Source organism: Galeopterus variegatus, unplaced genomic scaffold (assembly GCF_000696425.1).
Source record: "Galeopterus variegatus unplaced genomic scaffold, G_variegatus-3.0.2 Scaffold244, whole genome shotgun sequence".
In the NCBI taxonomy this organism is placed as follows: Eukaryota; Metazoa; Chordata; class Mammalia; order Dermoptera; family Cynocephalidae; genus Galeopterus; species Galeopterus variegatus.
This window is the reverse complement of record NW_007726355.1, coordinates 755,989-774,562: the sequence shown is the minus strand read 5'-3', so window position 1 is coordinate 774,562 and position 18,574 is coordinate 755,989. Positions and strand designations below refer to the sequence as shown.

At 38.5% G+C, this 18,574-nt stretch overlaps 1 protein-coding gene across 6 annotated transcripts in view; it reads right to left on the bottom strand.

Moving 5' to 3' along the window:
* The window catches only part of EYA1 (EYA transcriptional coactivator and phosphatase 1), a 153,351-nt gene that overhangs the window by 31,525 nt on the left and 103,252 nt on the right, over positions 1-18,574 (bottom strand). For all 6 annotated transcript variants that reach the window (XM_008566476.1, XM_008566479.1, XM_008566480.1 and 3 more), the window contains one exon: positions 12,669-12,758. In XM_008566476.1, coding sequence (XP_008564698.1) covers positions 12,669-12,758 — 90 coding nt within the window. The remainder of the gene's footprint in view (positions 1-12,668; positions 12,759-18,574) is intronic.

The window sequence follows — 18,574 nt, the reverse complement described above, 5'->3', positions numbered from 1 at the left end:
GCTTCCAGCTCGACTCTCTCTCCTGAGCTTCACACCTGTGTGCACCACCACTCACTGGACTCCACTCCTGTGTCCAACACACACTTCAAATTCAACATCTCAAATCCGATCAGCATCTTCCTCCCGAAGCAAGCTCATTTTCCTGGGTTTTCTATCTCTACCTTATTGCTCAAACCAAAAACTAAGCTTCTTGCTGCCCCTACGCCTTATGCTGAATATGATCTCCACATCTTATCCAGAATGACTTTCTCAACAGTTTTGACATCTGCCCCCGTTTTCTGTTCCCATGAACAAACCCTGGTGATTTCTCACTAGACTGCTGGCACTTCTAACTTTATAATACAGTCATCTCCATAGTAATGCTAAACATTCCTTAATGATCGCCGTCGGCATTCAATATGAAATCCAGCTTCCCTAGCAGAGTGTACCAAACCTCCCACGATCTGACTCCTGCCTCCCTTTCTATGCTCTTGTCTCACAAGGGCTCTAGGTGTGCTCTGTGCTTTGTACCTACTCAGGCTCTGCTCCTAAATGCCATGTTCCCTCATGCAAAAGGTTACTTCCTGGGCAAGTCATTTCTCTAACACTCTCAGCCTTGCCACCTCTACCCCTGTCCAGTGACCCCTGCTGCCTTTGGACTACACTAATATCCACACCAATCTCCACATCTGTGGCCATCACACTGTGACATGATTGTTCTTTTGCTTTTTCTGTCTCAGGATCTGGGCTCCTTGGGGGCAGAGAATATATTGCATCTTATCTCCTCAATGACTGGCTCACGTCCAGAATGGAGCAAGCATGAGTAAATTTATAGCATATTAGCTCTTTTTATCTGTAATGTAGGAGCTGCTAAAATAATACTTCTGCATAGTCAACAACAGGAATTTATAAGCACATGTCTGTCAGTCTGTCTATCTACTGACCTCTCTCTCAACATTTTGAAAACAGATTTTAGGTTGTTTGAGCAACTGTGGTTTGTAATACAGAGTGAGAAAGTCCTCAAGGAATCCATTAGAGAAAGCACAATCCAGTTACTGGGCTTGGCTCTATTGCATCATTGTGTGATAGCACTAAGGTGCTAGTCACTTCTTTTATGTCGCTGAAGAGGAAGAACAAGGTCTGTGACCTAGCTACAGTGGATTATTTGCATTGATATTTGCAAAAGGAAACCTGTGTTTCAACCTCAGCTTTATAATTAACTAACCAAGTGATTTGGTCAAAAACCACTTCATTCCAATTTCCCCCACATGTAAACTACAGAAAATGATTCTGTGCAAGGGCCACCGTGGGGTGACATCCAGGGAGGGGATGTTCCGCTGGCTCAGTGACTTCATAAGTCACAAGGCTCTGCTCATTGCTGCGACACCACCAGCAAGGTCTCTGAGCCATCCTTCAAAACACAACGTGAGAAGATCCCAAATACAGGAAAACTTATCAGCACTACCAAAGAAACTGTGTCTTTATGACATGAAGCCAGCATCCCCATTTTCTACGAAGGACAGCACAGTGTGAGGGAAGCCACATACAGCAGCCATTTAACAGCCAGCAGTGCGCCTCCCTCCTGCAACTGGGGGTGGGGGAAGGACGTAAGAAGTCCTCCATGATGTGCCTGGGGCCAGGGCACTGGCAAACCAACCCCTGGTAGAATTTTCTGGTGTTTCTACCGTGATTTCTACTGGAATTCTACATGGGAATTTTGGAAGCAAACCACTTTGTCTCATTCCCTTCGTTTCCTAGCCCCTCCTCAAGTCACTCCTCTTCTTCCTCCGCAGCCTTACAGCGCTTGTCCCATCGTCCTTCACATGGAAGACACTCGATCAACACCAGCAGCAGCTTCGGCTCCCCAGCGCTGCCTGCGCCAGTGCTAGTTCTGTGCGCTTTGCAGGTATCGGCTTGTGTTATCCTCACGCTGACCCTGTGAGGTACATTATCATCTGCTTTCACAGACAGGAAACTGAGGCACAGAGGGGGCCCTCATGAATGAGTGAATGAATTCAACCTCTGGTACCTCCAGAACCGTAAGATAACAAACCACATAAATACAGGGCTTTCAGTCAAGCTGGAGTGGTAGAGTCATGATCATGTTCATTATTTTCCTAACCATAAGAAATATTAACTATAGAAAATAAAAACATAAAGAAAACTTAATAACCTCCCATCCTACTATCCAGAGGTAAATCAGTTTTTATTGCAGAAATAATTTCTTTTTCCACACTGCACATCATTTCATATCATACCTCTTCCATGTAAATGATGTTCGGACATTAAGAATTTTGAAAATATAACTTTTAAAGAAAAGGATAATATCAAAGTTTAGCATCTGGGATAATTTCAATGGTTTTTAAGATTGTGATGGATCTTCATTTACTTTTTTTTTTCCTTTTTGTCTTTTTTCGTGACCAGCAACGGATCGCAACCCTCAGTGTCGCGCCCGTACCGGACCGGGACTGGCAATGGGATCGCAAACCTCGGTGTTGCTCCCACACCTCGCTCAGCCAGTGAGCGGGAACCGGTCTGTATGTGGGATCCAAACCCTCGGAGGGAGCGCCGCCGCGCTCCCAAGTGGTGCACTGTAGCAGTGCGTCACCGGGCCGGCCCCTTCATTTACTTTTGAAAGTTAACTTTTGCAAGTTAAAAAGCAGTAGTGTTCATTGTAGACTACTGATTTGAAAATTTTGGGAGAAATTAAAGAAAACATATGAGAGCATTCTATGTACCAAATCCTGTATTAGGAGCTCAGGATTTAGGTGGACGAGTCGTGGTCCCTGGCCTCAGGGCTTTCGTCGTGGGGGACAGGCAGAGGTAGACAGAAACCATACTGTAGTACGGTAAGAACTTTACAGTGAGAACAGCCTCCTCTCACCAACACCCAATCTCGCTTTCTTCCTGCATCCACACCCGTGTGACCCGTCTTCCTTCTTATCTAGGACCATCCCTGTAACTCATGTTCTGGGTCTCTCCCTCTCTTGCCTCCCAAGGACTTCACACCTGTAGTGGTTGTGGTCACACCATATATCTTTTCCCTTCCACTGAATCATTCCCAATGACACCTAAACATGACTAAATATCTCTGTTTAAAAACTAAACCGCCCTCCTCTGATCCCCTCCACACACCACCCATCGCTGTACATTCTGCCTCTGGAAACTCTCGATTCTTCCTGTCTTTACTCTGTCATTCCGATCAGGCTAACATCTTCCCGCTTCACTGAAATGGTGCTTTGCAGGGCCATTAACAGCCAATGTTCTTGCCACATTCAACGGTCACCTCTCTGTCCTCGTCCTACTCAACCCTGGCTACAGGAGTACACCAGCCCCTCACTCCTGAAACACCATTCTCTAGGTTTCTGTGATACCTCATACTCTTCTACCTACCTCGTTCATTATTCTTTAAAATCCTCTTCTGAGAGCTCTTCTTTCTTGGTCCTATTTCTAATTGTCACAGCGCCTAATATTCAATCTTAGGCCCTCTTCCCAATTTATACTCTTCCCCTACATGATGCCCTCATCACTCCCCACACTGTACCTTCCAATGTGCCTCTCTCCTCTGAGACCCAAATCTATATGTCTACCTGCTCATCTCTTGAGTTGGAAGTCTAATAGCTATTTCACACCTAATATGCTCAATGCAGAATACTTGAATCTAGCTCCCCTCCTCCTCACTCCAAGCCTACTCCTCCTCGTGGGAAATGCAGCCACCCCTCCAGTTGTTCAGGTCAAACCCTAGTGGTCACCTTTACTCTGCCTTCTCTTCCCTCCCACATCTGACACATTAGCAAATCCTGCCAGTGTCTCCACCAGATACACTGTCCATCCTACGACTTCTCACTGTGTCCACAACTGCTACAGTCTCAGCCCGCAACCAATCTCCTCCTTGGCTGGCTGCAACAGCTTCTAGTCTCGTTGGTTCCACTGTTGTCCCCATTCCTCATTTGATAACCAGACTTATTTTTTTAAAAGTATAAACACTATTGTATCATGTCCATGCTTAAAACTCTCCAATGGCTTCCCACAGAGATTAAAAAAAAAAAAAATCTCTACCATGGTCTATAAGGCTCTTCATAATCTGGACCCCATCACTCTTCCCCCATGCACTTTGTCCCAGCCACACTGGTCATCTTATTTTTTTCATGAAGGGGCACAACTCATTCCCACCTCAGGGATTACAGTCGCCACTCCCCTCCTGGAATGCTTTCCTTCCATACTGTCATAGCTGCTCCCCCCACCATCTTCTTGGTTTATTTGCGAGGGTCACTACCCCAGGGAACTCTCTTCCTGATCATCTCAGCCAAAGATGCCTCTGTCCAATTCATTCCTTATCCAACTTCTTGATTTTCACAAACCACTTACCTCTACCTGAAAGTATTCAATTTACATAGTGTTTATTTCCTACTAACTCCATAAGGACAGTGCCCTTCATTCAATCATTGCTGTACCCCCAGCATCTAGAACTGCACCTAGGCATTTAACGATTACTCAGTAAAAGGGTATTGAGTATCAAGTGAAGGAAAGAAACAACAAAGTACAAGGAGACTGAAGCATGCTATGAGCATCTGAGTTTTGAAACATCACAGAAAAGTAGCATCTGTAACCCTGTAAATGCTCTTCATCCAGAAATAACAATCAGCAACTTTTTAAATATGTTTACCTTTAATATGTCATGGACAGTAAAATCAGGATCATACACAATAATTTGTTTTGTAGACTGCTTATTTTCAAACTTAAAGTTATATCATGGTAGCCTTTAAAAATATATTTCCCTTCAGTTATTTTTAATGTTCCATAAGTTTTAATATTAAGACTATACTGTATTTTATAGCCAATTTCAAAAACTTGAAATGGACTGAGAATATTTTCCATATATACCATAAACAGCCTTAAAACAGTTTTCAATCAGGAAGTACTATAATTTATGTCATTATTAATCATTGGATATTTAAATATTTCTATATTTTAGTGGCAAGTAACACCATATGGGGGGTACAGTGTGGGGTTGAGTGGACTTCTGGAAAGTGTCAGACCTGAGTTAGAATCTGCCACTCAGTAGCTGCATGACCTTAGACAGGTTTTGTTTTAACTATCCTAAGCTTCATTTGGCTCCTCTGTAAAAGGGAAATAATAATGGTGTTACTATTATTACTATAATAACAGTTACTATCAGAGAGATAAGAGGATAGTAAATGGAACGATGTATGTAAAACACTTAGGACAAATGTCTATTCATAGAATAGATGCAAAAAGTGGAATTACTGAGTAAAAGGATCAGCAAATTACAATTCTGAATCCATATTATCAAACTGCTTTTCTGAAAACATATCCCTTTGTATCCTTACCAGCAAGGTACACAAGTGTTCATCTTACTGCTCTGTAGAGCTTGCTATTGACCATTGCCAATTTGATGGGCAAGAGGCTGAACATTACTCTTTGACTTGACATTTCTGATTACCAGAAGTGAAATCCAACATTTTTCATACCTTCATGTATGTTGACAATTTGAATGCTTTTCTCCTGTGAATTGTCTGTTCATGGACTTTGCTCATTTCTTGTACTGAGCTATTTCTTTATGTCTTCCTTAATGAGTTGCAATGATCCTAGTTCTTTGTTTAATTGGTTACAAATACTTTGCTCAGTTTTATCTTTCAATAGTATCCGTGGCTATTAAATATAGTTTGTGTTCTTTACTGATTACAGAAGAAATAAGTATAGGTTATAGAGAAATTGGAATACACATAAAAGTATAAATAAGAAAATAATAAAACCCAAATCCAAGATATAATCAAAGTTAAAATTCTGGAGTTTATCTTTCCATATATCTATGCTCATCCATTTATGTACTCAACATATATTTACTGGGTACCTCCCATGGGCTAGGCCCTGTGCTAGAGAAATAGCAGTGAACATATTATACGTAAGGCATGTAATTTTTTTTAAAACAGAATTGAGAACAAGCAATATGTGTGTGTATTCCTCCAAATATCACTTTTCAAAATTAACTTATTCTTGACAAACATTACAGCTCAATGAATTTTTCAACCAACATCCAGATCAAGAAACAAAACATGATCAGAATTACATAGTTTAGAAAGGTTTATTATAATAAATTATTGCCTTTATCTCAGACTAGTAAAAATTCCTAGATATATAATTAGTACCAATGTTATTAACCTTTTTTAGGCTCTTGATGTATTTTGCCAAGTGGCTATCCAAAACTTTTGATTTACTGTTAATTTACCTATATTTTCTCCTTCTATTTTATTCTTTTATATTTTAACTTAACTCTTTACCTATTTTAGCATATAAGTTGAATAATCCATCCCTTCACTACTAGTTTGTTTGGTTTTATTTAACACATACAAAATTTTTCTGCAAGTTGGGTCTGTGTCCAAGCTATGTCCTCTCTCCATAGTTAGTCTAATGTCAATGTTAGGCTAACATAAATTTTCACATTAAGAACCCCAAAACACAGGCAACAAAAGAAAAAATAAACAAATGGGATTATATCAAACTAAAAAGCTTTTGCAGAGCAAAAGAAACAATCAACAGAGTGAAAAGACAACCAACAGAGTGGGAGAAAATATTTGCAAAATATACATCTGACAAAGGATTAATATCCAGAATATACAAGGAACCCAAACAGCTTTACAGCAAAAAACCAAATAACCCAGCTAAAAAATGGGCAAAGGAGCTGAATAGGCATTTCTCAAAGGAAGATAAATGAATGGCCAACAGACACATGAAAAAATGCTCAACATCACTCATCATCCAGGAAATGCAAATCAAAACCACACTGAGATACCATCTCATGCCAGTTAGGATGGCTAATATCCAAAAGACTAAGAAGTATAAATGCTGGCGAGCTTGTGGAGAAAAAGGAACCCTCCTACACTGTTTGTGGGATTGCAAAATGGTGCAGCCTTTATGGAAAATGATATGGAGGTTTCTCAAACAATTACAGATAGACCTACCATATGACCCAGCTATTCCACTGCTCGTAATATACTGAGAGGAATGGAAATCGTCATGCCGAAGGAATACCTGTACTCCCATGCTTATTGCAGCACTACTTACAGTAGCCAACAGTTGGAACCAGCCCAAATGTCCATCATCAGATGAGTGGATAAGGAAACTGTGGTATATCTACACAATGTAATACTTCTCTGCTATAAAAAAGAATGAAATACTACCATTCCCAGCAACATGGATGGACTTAGAAAAAAATTATATTAAGGGAAATATGTCAGGAACAGAAAGAGAAAAACCACATGTTCTCACTTATTTGTGGGAGCTAAAAATAAATAAATAAATAAATAAATAAATAAATAAATACACAAACAAATAAAGGGTAGGGGGAGAAGAAGACACAACAAGTACAATTCCTTGAACTTATTAAGACAAGTGAACAGATATGATGTAGTGGGGGGGAGAGGAGAGGCAGGGGAAGAGGAAGGGGTAAAGGGAGACAAAAATCAATTACAATGTATACTGAGAAGTTAAAATTTAAAAAAATACAATTATAAAACATTTTAATATTTGGTTGAGCCAAACACTCATCATGTTTTGTCAAAAATTTCTAGCTATTTTTACCTATTTATCTTCTCAAATAGAACTTAAAATACTTTTGTCATATTACAAAAATGAAAAGGAAAGAAAGCTCATTTGTGCATCTCCCTTTATATGTTTCAGTAAGATGTCATAGTTTTTATTAGTCATATGTTTCTCACAAGTACTTCTTATATAGGTTATTCCTTCTCTTTCCTTTTTTTGACACTTTTTGTGTTGTAGTTACTACTGCTATTTTAAAATTATAATTTAATTAAGTTTTCTAAATGTTATAGCTTTAGTATAGAAAGGTTATTGATTTTTGAACTTAATTTCTATATTCTTTCACTTTTCTGCAGTTTATTGTAAACACTAAGGATATTTCAGTTGATTCTCTTCAGTTTTCTAAGTATATTAAATCTTTTGCAAAAAACAATAACTAATTTCTTTCATTTAATTAATTATAGCTTATATCTTATTGCACTGTTCAAAATTCCTAGAACAATGCTGAACAGTAGTGCTGGCAGACAGCATTCTTTGTTTCTGTTTGTAATGACAATTTGGCTCTATTGTTTTACTGTTGGCTATTGGAATGAAGTAAATATCTTTTATTATTTTAAAAGCTGCATACTTTGACTCTTAATTTTTGGCTACCATAATGCCAATGAAATCATATTACTGAACACTAGGCATAAAGAGAAAATTCAACGTAAGCTTAATGCCTTAGTTTTATTTAGACATATTCATCTTACTACAATATTTTATTTTAACTATGGAAAAATCCAGAAGGAGAACTGACCAGCAGCAGGTTAAATTGAAACATTATCATTTGCTGAAGGCCTTTACTCTGTTTGCAGACTAGACTTCCTTTCAATAAAAGTCCAATAGAAAGAACTCTTTTTCCATTCAGTAAGTGTCACACTTTACCATAAAAAAGCTGAAAAACACTCCCATTCTGTACTGTCATTCATAAACAATGGCTTCCATATAAGCATCATCATATTGCACATGGAGACCTTTTTGTTAAGTGACATGAAGGACGTTAGTCAGACTCAGAGACAGCAAAGTCAGCAAGACACGATGGAACTAAAGTCTAAGCCCTTCTCTGATTATTTTCTATGACAATTATGTCTCCCTGTCACTCATGTTCCTTAACATGTCAAACAGTTTTAACGGTACAGAAAAAACAAAATTTGTCTTTATTTTTTCCTGGAGTGTCAACAGAATCAATGTAAATTGTGAATTTTTTATTAAAAAAATGTCACTAAGCAAGACAAGACGACTTTTAAAGCTCAAAAGGGTTAATGTTTTCGTTTCTTAGAATTCACGTAAGATATTTTTAAACTACTTTAAAAATTATGCCCTATATTTTCTAAATCATATTCTAACCATTTTAAGTACATACTTTGATGACACAACAAATGTTACTGGAAGCCCCTCACAGTGTGTATTTATTATTCAGAATTTTCTTATTAAGCCAAAGAGTGAACTAACCAAACTATACAGAGGGGTAGTTGGCAAAAAGTTAAGATTTTAGAAGAAAATAAGGCCAAATGTCAACCAATAGAGTTCAGAAATCATACTCCAAGCTCCAAGAGATTGTTAAACTCCTTTAAATTAGTTGTACCATAGACCCTAAAAAGCTAAAAGCATGTAATTTAGATATATTGAAATATTCATGTCCCTTACCACCGAGAATTCCTAATTGGAGTGTGAAATCAAGCATTACCACATCATTTCTGCCTGATGAGATAATTTTGGTTTTCTTAAGAGCATTATGCCAATACACATATTTTTGCCAGGAGACAATTTTACTTTTTATTTTGAAAGAAACTTATATTTGCAATGATGAGTCCTAGGTTTGCTAAATAACAAAAAATATAAAAGACTAAAATAAGTATAAGAACCAATTTATTTTAAATATATTGTGCAAATCTAGAGTGAACAATCTCCAAAGACAGAGTTAAATTAATCTGTCATTTATACTTTTGTTGAGATGTTTATATTATTCTCAAGTAAAATAACTTTTGTAAAGTTTAAAAATTTTTCCACTTTTGTTTTATAGTTTTGGTCTAATCATACCTTCGTTCTCTTTTCTACTTTACAAGAAATAGTCCAATGCTCAGAATAGAATCTGATCATTCAATAATGGTGCAGACCACTATTCTTTTTTTTATTTTTATATTTGGATTTACAGAAAAACTACATCCCTAAACTAGAACTTTTAATATATACTTTTCATAGATTTGTTTGAGTACTATTTCAGTCTCAATACATACTTCAGTGTGAATAACATCAATAAACAAAAATCTGGTTGTATCCATATCAAAACTCTAGAAGTTTTTTGGAGTATATTATATCAAATTATCACTTTGCCTAACTTCTTACTTTTCACCACATAGTTTTGGCACTCTATAGACAAGCTTTGGCATTTTTAAGAAGGTAGAGTTTAAAAACAATATTAAATTACTTCTAATTTCTTCTTGATGGGTGCTATTAACACCTATTAACATCAATAAGAGTAACGAAGTTGTATCCAAGACAAAATATCAGTCTAGTCTGTATCCTAAGAAACAAATGGAAACTTAGGAAAGGAATTTTAACATACTAGTAAAATATGGAATTTTTTTGTGCTGTTCTCTCACAAAGTAAAATACAACCATAAATCAGAAACAGCTTTTGAAAATAAGTATGATTATTAAGCTTTTCTAAAGGAAATTCTGGACTTGTCATTCATTTGTAATATTTCTACCTTAAAAATAAAAATAGTAATGTCTTAAATGTAATTTTCTTGAAGAAAGCAAACACTTTAAAATGCAAAATAATTTTGTATTTTACCCCTAGGTGTAAAAATAAATATTTCACTAAGGAATAAAAAAAAAGCACATTTAAATAATTTTATTGCACTGGAAGTTGCCAATTCATCTGTGAGTAGTTTCATTGCAGATGAAAAGAAATCAAAATATGGGACAGATGTTGAACAAACCGCATTTAAGTTCTGTCACACACTAGCATTTTTCAAATGATTTTGGCTCATCTATTAAATAAGGTGCATTTTGCTTGATTTTGAAAAGGGAAACATCAGGAAATATTTAAAGGCCAATTGCTGCCAATTAACTTTGATCAGTAAAAGTTCTATTTGAATCTTTCAGATTCTTCTGTCTGAAATAACATACATTTATAAAATCTAGCAAAACAACAACTTGATGATTAATGCCTGTTGGCAGCCCTACCACAAGCTTGCTTAACAGTGGGATTTAAATAAACAACTGCTTCAATTAAGAAGAGGGTGAAATATATAGTTGTGTTTTCTCATAATGGAGATATAAAGAATAATATTCTTTATTCATAAGAATGCTGCTTATCAAGCTCATCATATGCCTGTAACATACTTAGTGAGACATCTTACAAAAATTTTCCCCAAACTCATAATGGACCAATCAAATATCAGCAGATCGACATAAGAAATCCTGGCAACCCAAATAACAGATGCCCGACCAAAATGTCCTCCAACCAACTGGACCAGCAAGAAAGAAAAGCATTTGACCTAAAACAGTAAGAGTCTGACATACACAACACATGCAAGAATCATAAATTCTGTGGGGAGTCTAAAGGTAATACATCTTAAAACTGATTATGTAACTGAGAAATATGTAGCTTCTGATAATCAACAACATTTAGTATTTAAGATTCTTGATATCAAATTGTCATCCTTACCAGTCGTCATCTGGAATTTAACTTTGAAACACAACAGCCAAATAAAGCAAAAGAGAAATACCATGAAGGCAAAACCCACTGCCATATAATCAGCGATTGCTTTATCTCATCATTCCAATTTCAGGCGTACCTCATTTTATTGCACTTCACAGACACTGCGTTGTTGTTTTTTTTGTTGTTGTTGTTAAAAATTGAAGGTTCCTGGCAACTGTGTGTCTAGCAGGTCTATTGGCGCCATTTTTCCACCAATGTGCTCACTTTGTATCTCTGCATCTCATTTTGGTAATTCTCGCAATATTTCAAACGTTTGCAGTACTGTTATATCTGTTATGGTGATCTGTGATCAGTGTTCTTTGATGTTATTATTGTGATTGTCTTGGGGCACTACGAACCATAGAGATGGTGAATTTAATAGATAAATGTTGTGCCTATTTTGAACAACAGGCCATTCCCCTGTCACTCTCCCTCTCTTCAGGCCTATTTCCTGAGATACAACGGTATTGAAATAAGACCAGTTAATAACCCTACAGTGGCCTGTAGGTGTTCTGGTGAAAGGAAGAGTCTCATGTCTCTCACTTTAAATCAAAAGCAATGATGAAGCTTAGTGAGGACGCATGTTGAAGGCCAAGACAGGCTGAAAGCCAGGCCTCTTGCACCAAACAGTTAGCCAAGTTGTGAATGCAAAGGACAAGTTCCTGAAATGCAAAGTGCTGCTCCAGTGAACACATGAGCGATAAAAAAGTGAAACAGCCTTATTGCTGATACGGAAAAAGTTTTAGTAGTCTGGGTAAAAGATCAAACCAGCCATGACATTCCCTTAAGCCAAAGCCTAATCCAGACCAAGGCACTGACTCTTCACTTCTGTGAAGGCTGAGAGAGGTAAGGAAGCCGCACAAGAAAAGTCTGAAGCTAGCAGAGGATGGCCCATGAGGGTGAAGGAAGAAGCCATCTCCATAACACACCAGTGCAAGGGGAAGCGGCAAGTGCTGACGTAGAAGCTGCAGCAGGCCACCCAGCAGATCCAGCTAAAATCATCGATGACGGTGATCACACTAAATGACAGATTTTCAGTGTAGATGAAAAAGTCTTATACTGGAAGGAGATGCCATCTAGGACTTTCATAGCTAGAGAGGAGAAGTCAATGCCTGGCTTCAACGCTTCAAAGGACAGGCTGACTCTCTTGTTAGGGGCAAATGCAGCTGGTGACTTTAAGTTGAAGGCAGTGCTCCTTTACCATTCTGAAAATCCTAGCGCCCTTAAGAATTATGCTAAATCTACTCTGCCTGTTGCTCAGTAGATATTTCTGAAGTATGCCTTTACTTTAAAAATAAAAACATATCCCATTGTTATTTTAAAACCAATCACCTATTTTCAGATATGCAACATGAAGTATATATAAAACAATTAGAACTTACTTCTAAGTCATTAAAAAACAGATGTGTGTCTGCCAAGTTGAAAATCATTTCTTCCATTCGCAGTCCAAGGGAAACTGAAGTGGGTGGATCCTAAAAGAAGAATTTTAGAGGTCAAGAACATATATGCTTCAGGTTACATAAAATATAGTCTCACATTAAGAGGAGTCAGCATTATGAAAGGACAAAAGCAAGAGACACATGGGGAAACTAGGCATCCAGCTGCTTTTGGAGTGCATGACTCATTCTGCGTGCAAATTTCAGTGACTTATTTTATAAAAAGTGTCCCAAATGTTGTTGGCACTTTCCATAATAAAGAAATAACTTGCTGTTTAACATATTACAAAAAATATAATCTAGGGTTACTCAGACATATCAAGTAGAAGAATTCAGCTTTATATGTCTGTTTCAGGAGAAAGACATTCAGTGAGTCCTTTGTTCATTGTTCATACTACACCACAACCACTAGGCGTGTCTAAATGCACTGCCACAATATCAGAAAGTAGATATACTGTAGATTAATCTCAGAAGGGTAGCCAATAGCAATTTTGCCCTAGATGATAACTCTCTCTTGATTATCAGTATTTATTCAGACTGTCTATCAATTTTGATTATACTCAAAGTAGGAAGTAATGGTCACTCTGACCAGCTGGTACCATGTCCAGTTTAGGAAGCTGATCTTGAAATTCATGTGATATTACGCAGGCATCAAACAGCCAGTATCATACCTAGAGGGGAGTGCCAGCATTCCAAAGTGTAACAGTGGCTTCTACCTAATGCTACAAGTCTTGGACATTAGTGGTGAGTAGTCTGTCCCACACAATCCACATCCTGATGTCACCTACTGGCTTTGAAAGAAATATAGGGGATATGCAGACATTTGTAGTCTTCATGGTGTTACTGTATTTGCAATGTATCAAATCTGGGAAGGAATGCAATTTATGGTTGAAGATCTTGCATACTTAGTGAAGGAGGAAAGAATTTCCAGAAAGTATACAAGGATATAAAACGAGTTTTTGAAGGTTTTATTGGCATTCTAATAATACCAATTTTTTATATCTATGACATTTAAATTATTTCATAGAACAATAATTTCTGATATACTATTTTATTATCACAGCAAACTTTTGGAATGAATACAGACTCTCCCTGTACCATCATTTAACAAGGGAAATTGTAATTAGAGAAATCATGCCTTCAGGTAGACCACCCATCTGGCTGGGGTGTAACCTATGTATTATCACAGCCTGAGAGTCATAGTACAGTCGACAACATAAAACCCAAAGAAAATAAGATTCTTACTATCCAACCACCCAACATAAACTCTATACTGAACACAGTCTTCATTCCAAATCTCAAGACTTGCCTGAGTCTTACTCCCTACTTTCCACGTACTGAAAGTCTGCCATGCCCTTGAGGAACTATAAGTCCCATCTCCTCAGGCACTTTGTTAAGCAGCAAGAAGAGGTGGGAAAAGGGCCCCAGATTGGCATGTGAGGCTCTAGCAGTGCTCTTCTACTTTGGTGTCTTTATCTCACTGAGCCTCAGTTTGTTCTCCTCAAATCAGACGGCTAGATGGCAAGCACAATGTTCTCACACAGCCTAATAAAACAATTCTTCTCAATTTGGTACAATTACATGCATTTGTACACCTAGGAGAGAGCAGGGGCCTGGGATGGAGGGATAGGGGTGCAGAATCGCTATAGGACCTGACACAGGCCAACCGGATGCGTCTAGAAAGGTAGAGCCAGCACCGCCCACGCCTCCAGCGCCTCCCACCCTGAAGCTCCGCCCACCCTGCAGCACCGCCCACATTCTACCTTCCAGGAGTCCTACAGGAGGGCAGGGGAAGGGTTTATAAAAATACGGCAGGATGGCATTGCTTGCAATTCCTCTCCTGCCTGAGCCTTCTCTGCCAGTGACTGACAGTGGGAAGGAGGCAGAGGACGTGATATCACCAAAAGTCAGCAATTAGATTGGCAAAGGGGCAAAGCAAACACCCTAGGGTTTATAAGAGAGCAGAGACGAAATAAAAACGCATGGCTCATAGAGTGTCTAAGAGCTGCGTGGGGAGGGACAAATGGAAACAATTCCCTCAAACTTCCCGTGTGGTGACTCACACTCCTCGGCGTGCTGAAGTTGTCTCTTTTTAATACCACCTGGAGTCTATGAAATTTCATAGTTTGTAGAAGAATTAAAAACAGTTTACAAATAAGTAAAGACAAACTAACTCATTTACTCTTGGGTTTTTTTTTTTTTTTTTTTTTTTTTTTTTTTTTTTTTATAGGAAATTGCTCACTCACAAGGATTCTAAGTACCAGTAAGTGCGCTGGAAAAAGCAAATGTTCAAATATACCCCACAGCATAATTAACTAGTAGGGGAAGTTCAAACAGCTGTTTCTAAAAGAAAACACCTGACTAAGGTGTTTACTCCCTCTAATTCAGGCCAATAAAAATGCACTGACTTGTCTCATAACCACGTCAACGAATCTTTTTATGTGGTAAGAGTGGAGACTCCCCACATTTAATTGCCAATTTTGGAATTTATGTACCATATTATTGTTGCTTTTGAAAAAGTATTATTTTTCCTCGATATGGTTGCTTATTTATATGACCAAAGGAATTACTGTACTCTTTGTTATATGTAGCATAATTTAACTTTTCTTCATAAATTACAGTAATAACTTACTTGCTAGTTGGAATACTAAGAAATTTTAAAGACTGTTCAGTCTTGTGGTAAAATACAACAGAGATTTTGGCCTTTTTACCTTTTAATGTTATTTTCTTTTATTATTAGTAGTTATTTCTTTTTATTTATTTATTTGTCCAGTAAGGGGATCGCAACCCTTGGCTTGGTGTCGCCCGCACTGCGCACCGGCCATCCCTATATAGGATCCGAACCCGTGGTGGGAGCAGCCCTGTGCTCCCAGTGCCGCACTCTCCCGAGTGCGCCACGGGGTCGGCTCTAGCAGTTGTTTCTTTAACAGTACTGTACCTGGGGCCGAGCCCGTGGCACACTCGGGAGAGTGCGGCGCTGGGAGCACAGGGCTGCTCCCGCTGCGGGTTCGGATCCTATATAAGGATGGCCGTTGCGCTCACTGGCTGAGCGCAGTGCGGCTGGTCTCAAAAAAAAAAAAAAACAAACAAACCAAAAAAAAACAGTGCTATACCTGCCATGGTATTGCTATGAAACAGTTACTACACCAAGAGAACAGTTTATCAGTTATCTGGAATGAGAGAATTTTAGAATATGAAAAGGTTCTAGTTGAGAGCAGTGTCATTAAACCATCTTTTAGCCACAATCCACAGTAAGAAATACATTTTACACTATGATCTGGTAGTCTCTTTCTCTCGTTCACACGTGCATATGCGCGCACACACACAGCTGAAATGTAAATTTAGCAAAATAAGACTTTACTCACTGAGCAGAGTGTGCTCTGATATTTTCCATTTCGTAGCTCTGTCACAACCTACGGTTTGAAAAATAGAGCCCTAGAAGACACCTACTTATTAATTTTAAACAAAATCACAGAGTTCCAGCTGTATTGAGATTTGTGCGCGGTGACTGAGTGGGCAAAAGGTGCAAAGCCATCTGACCCTGAGCGTTTTACCAAAGAGCAAACTAGCAGAACGGCAGACAGATAGATGACTGGCTTACCCATTATAGCAATTAGAGTTCTTATACTGAGATTAGGTTCTATTTTACTAGATAATATTTTAACACCTCTTTAAGATTTTTCAGACATGTCTGATAGGAGTCAAACATGACAAAAGCTAACACTGAACAGTTAATAAGTTACTCATAGCCTGATAGCTTATTTTGGCATATTTAGAAAAAGGAAAAAACACGTTCTTAGACCAAACCTGAGACATTAAAATCATCATGTCTTTAGTTTAATCTTACTTTTCTTGTAATAAGTAATTTTCCTGCAATAACGAATTCCAGAGCTGCAGTTATAAAACGTTTCTTCTAAAAAATGACTTTTTATTATATCACTTTTACAAAATTATTTAGAGCTTTGCCTCCACTTCGGAGTAAAATCTCATTTTAAGTAAATCTCATTGCCAAATGTTTCCATTCTTTTTTGAACTTGACCTCTCCGTGGCATTTGCCACTGTGTCTTCTTGACATTTTTTCCTCTTCTGGTGTCTATGACCTCATCACTTTTTTCTGGGCATTTTCCTAGAATCTGATTATCCATTACTTACTCCTTAAATGATGTTGGTCTCTAGAACTTTGTTCTCATCCATTCCTCACTCTACTCAGACGGCCTTGGGGACCCAAACACATGGCCTCAACCACCACACCACTCCCCTCTATTAGATCTTAGATCCCGACTGTAGGCGCATATACCAATGACCTATTCATCGTTTCGACTTGGATGTACCACAGAGTATCTGAAACTCAATGGGCAGTTTGAGTCATTATATTTCCCCTGGAAACCTACTGTACTCATCCTTTAGAAGAATGGCATCCTACCACCCCCAAACCTTGGCATTCTCCTAAACAACCTCTTTCTACCCCGCACATCAAATAGATCACGACATCCTGCAATCCAATCTAGAATTCATGCCTTCCTTACCTTCACCGCCTGCTGGCCTGTTTGCATGGTCCCTCCCCTGCCCCCAGCCACATGTTCCTTCTGTGGATATCTGCCAGAGCCTCCTTCACTGGGGTCTATTTCAGGATGTCGCTACCCCCATTCCATTCTCCCATCTCTTTACCAAAGGTCCATAAATGACTAACTTTTGCTTACCTCCCCAATGTGTGACCTATGGGTGGATTTTCAAATTGTTGTTTGGATCATGAAATCCTTTCTTCAAAGGATGACCAGGCAGAGGCCTAATGTGAAAGCAAAGTGGCTCCAGTGACAGCTATTGAAAGACCTTAACAAAACTAGGGCAAGGGATCTGTCCCCACAGGCTGCCACGTTAATATACTGCGGTCTCTGACCCTGCACATAGCATGTTCCCCATGGCCCCCTTGTCAGTTCAGTGTCTCCTCCTCTCTGACTCTTCACAGCCACTGGGTACCACGGCTGTATGTGCTCCTGTCTAAGGAGGGCAAAGTCTTATTCCTATCTCCCTTTTTCCATTTTTCTTTTTTTTAGGTTCACAGTTATGTTTTTCTTTCTTTTTGGTTTTAGTATAAAATTGTTAACTGCTGAATTAGAAAATGAATATCAATTCTCTGAAAACATAACAGGAACTTGTGTTAAGTCAGGGGTGATTCTCCTTTGTGTAGAATATTTTGTTTGGTTAATTTTTTTCTCTCTCTCTCTCCAGCATTTCAACAACAGTTTTAACCTTTAGTCTATGGATTCCTTGTTTTTTCCATATCTCTACACATTCTCCTCTCTACATCCTTGGTACCCAGCACAACATCTGACATGAGGGCTTTCTCAAAGTTTGGTGGAGGAATAAATGAATAAAGAGCAATAAGTAGAGAATATTTCAGATAATTACAGTGAAAAAAAATATTAAATTTGATTTTTAGGTAGTTGTTAGTGTTTAGTGTAAGAAAATTCCTAGTTACCTAGCCTAGGGGGAAAAAATGGACAACTGATTCCTAAAATCATTCTATCTATATAATGCAGCATTAAACACATTCATTAGTAAACACTATTTACTGGATTAAAGAGTAGCCCATTAGAAGAGCTGCTTAGGGCCGGCCCAGTGGCGCACTGCTACAGTGCGCCGCTTGGGAGCGCGGCGGCGCTCCCACTGAGGGTTCGGATCCCACATACAGACCGGCTGCTCACTGGCTGAGCGAGGTGCGGGAGCAACACCGAGGGTTGCGATCCCGTTGCCGGTCCCGGTCCGGTACGGGCACGACACTGAGGGTTGTGATCCGTTGCCCGTCACGAAAAAAAAAAAAGACAAAAAAAAAAAAAAAAAAAAAAAAAGGG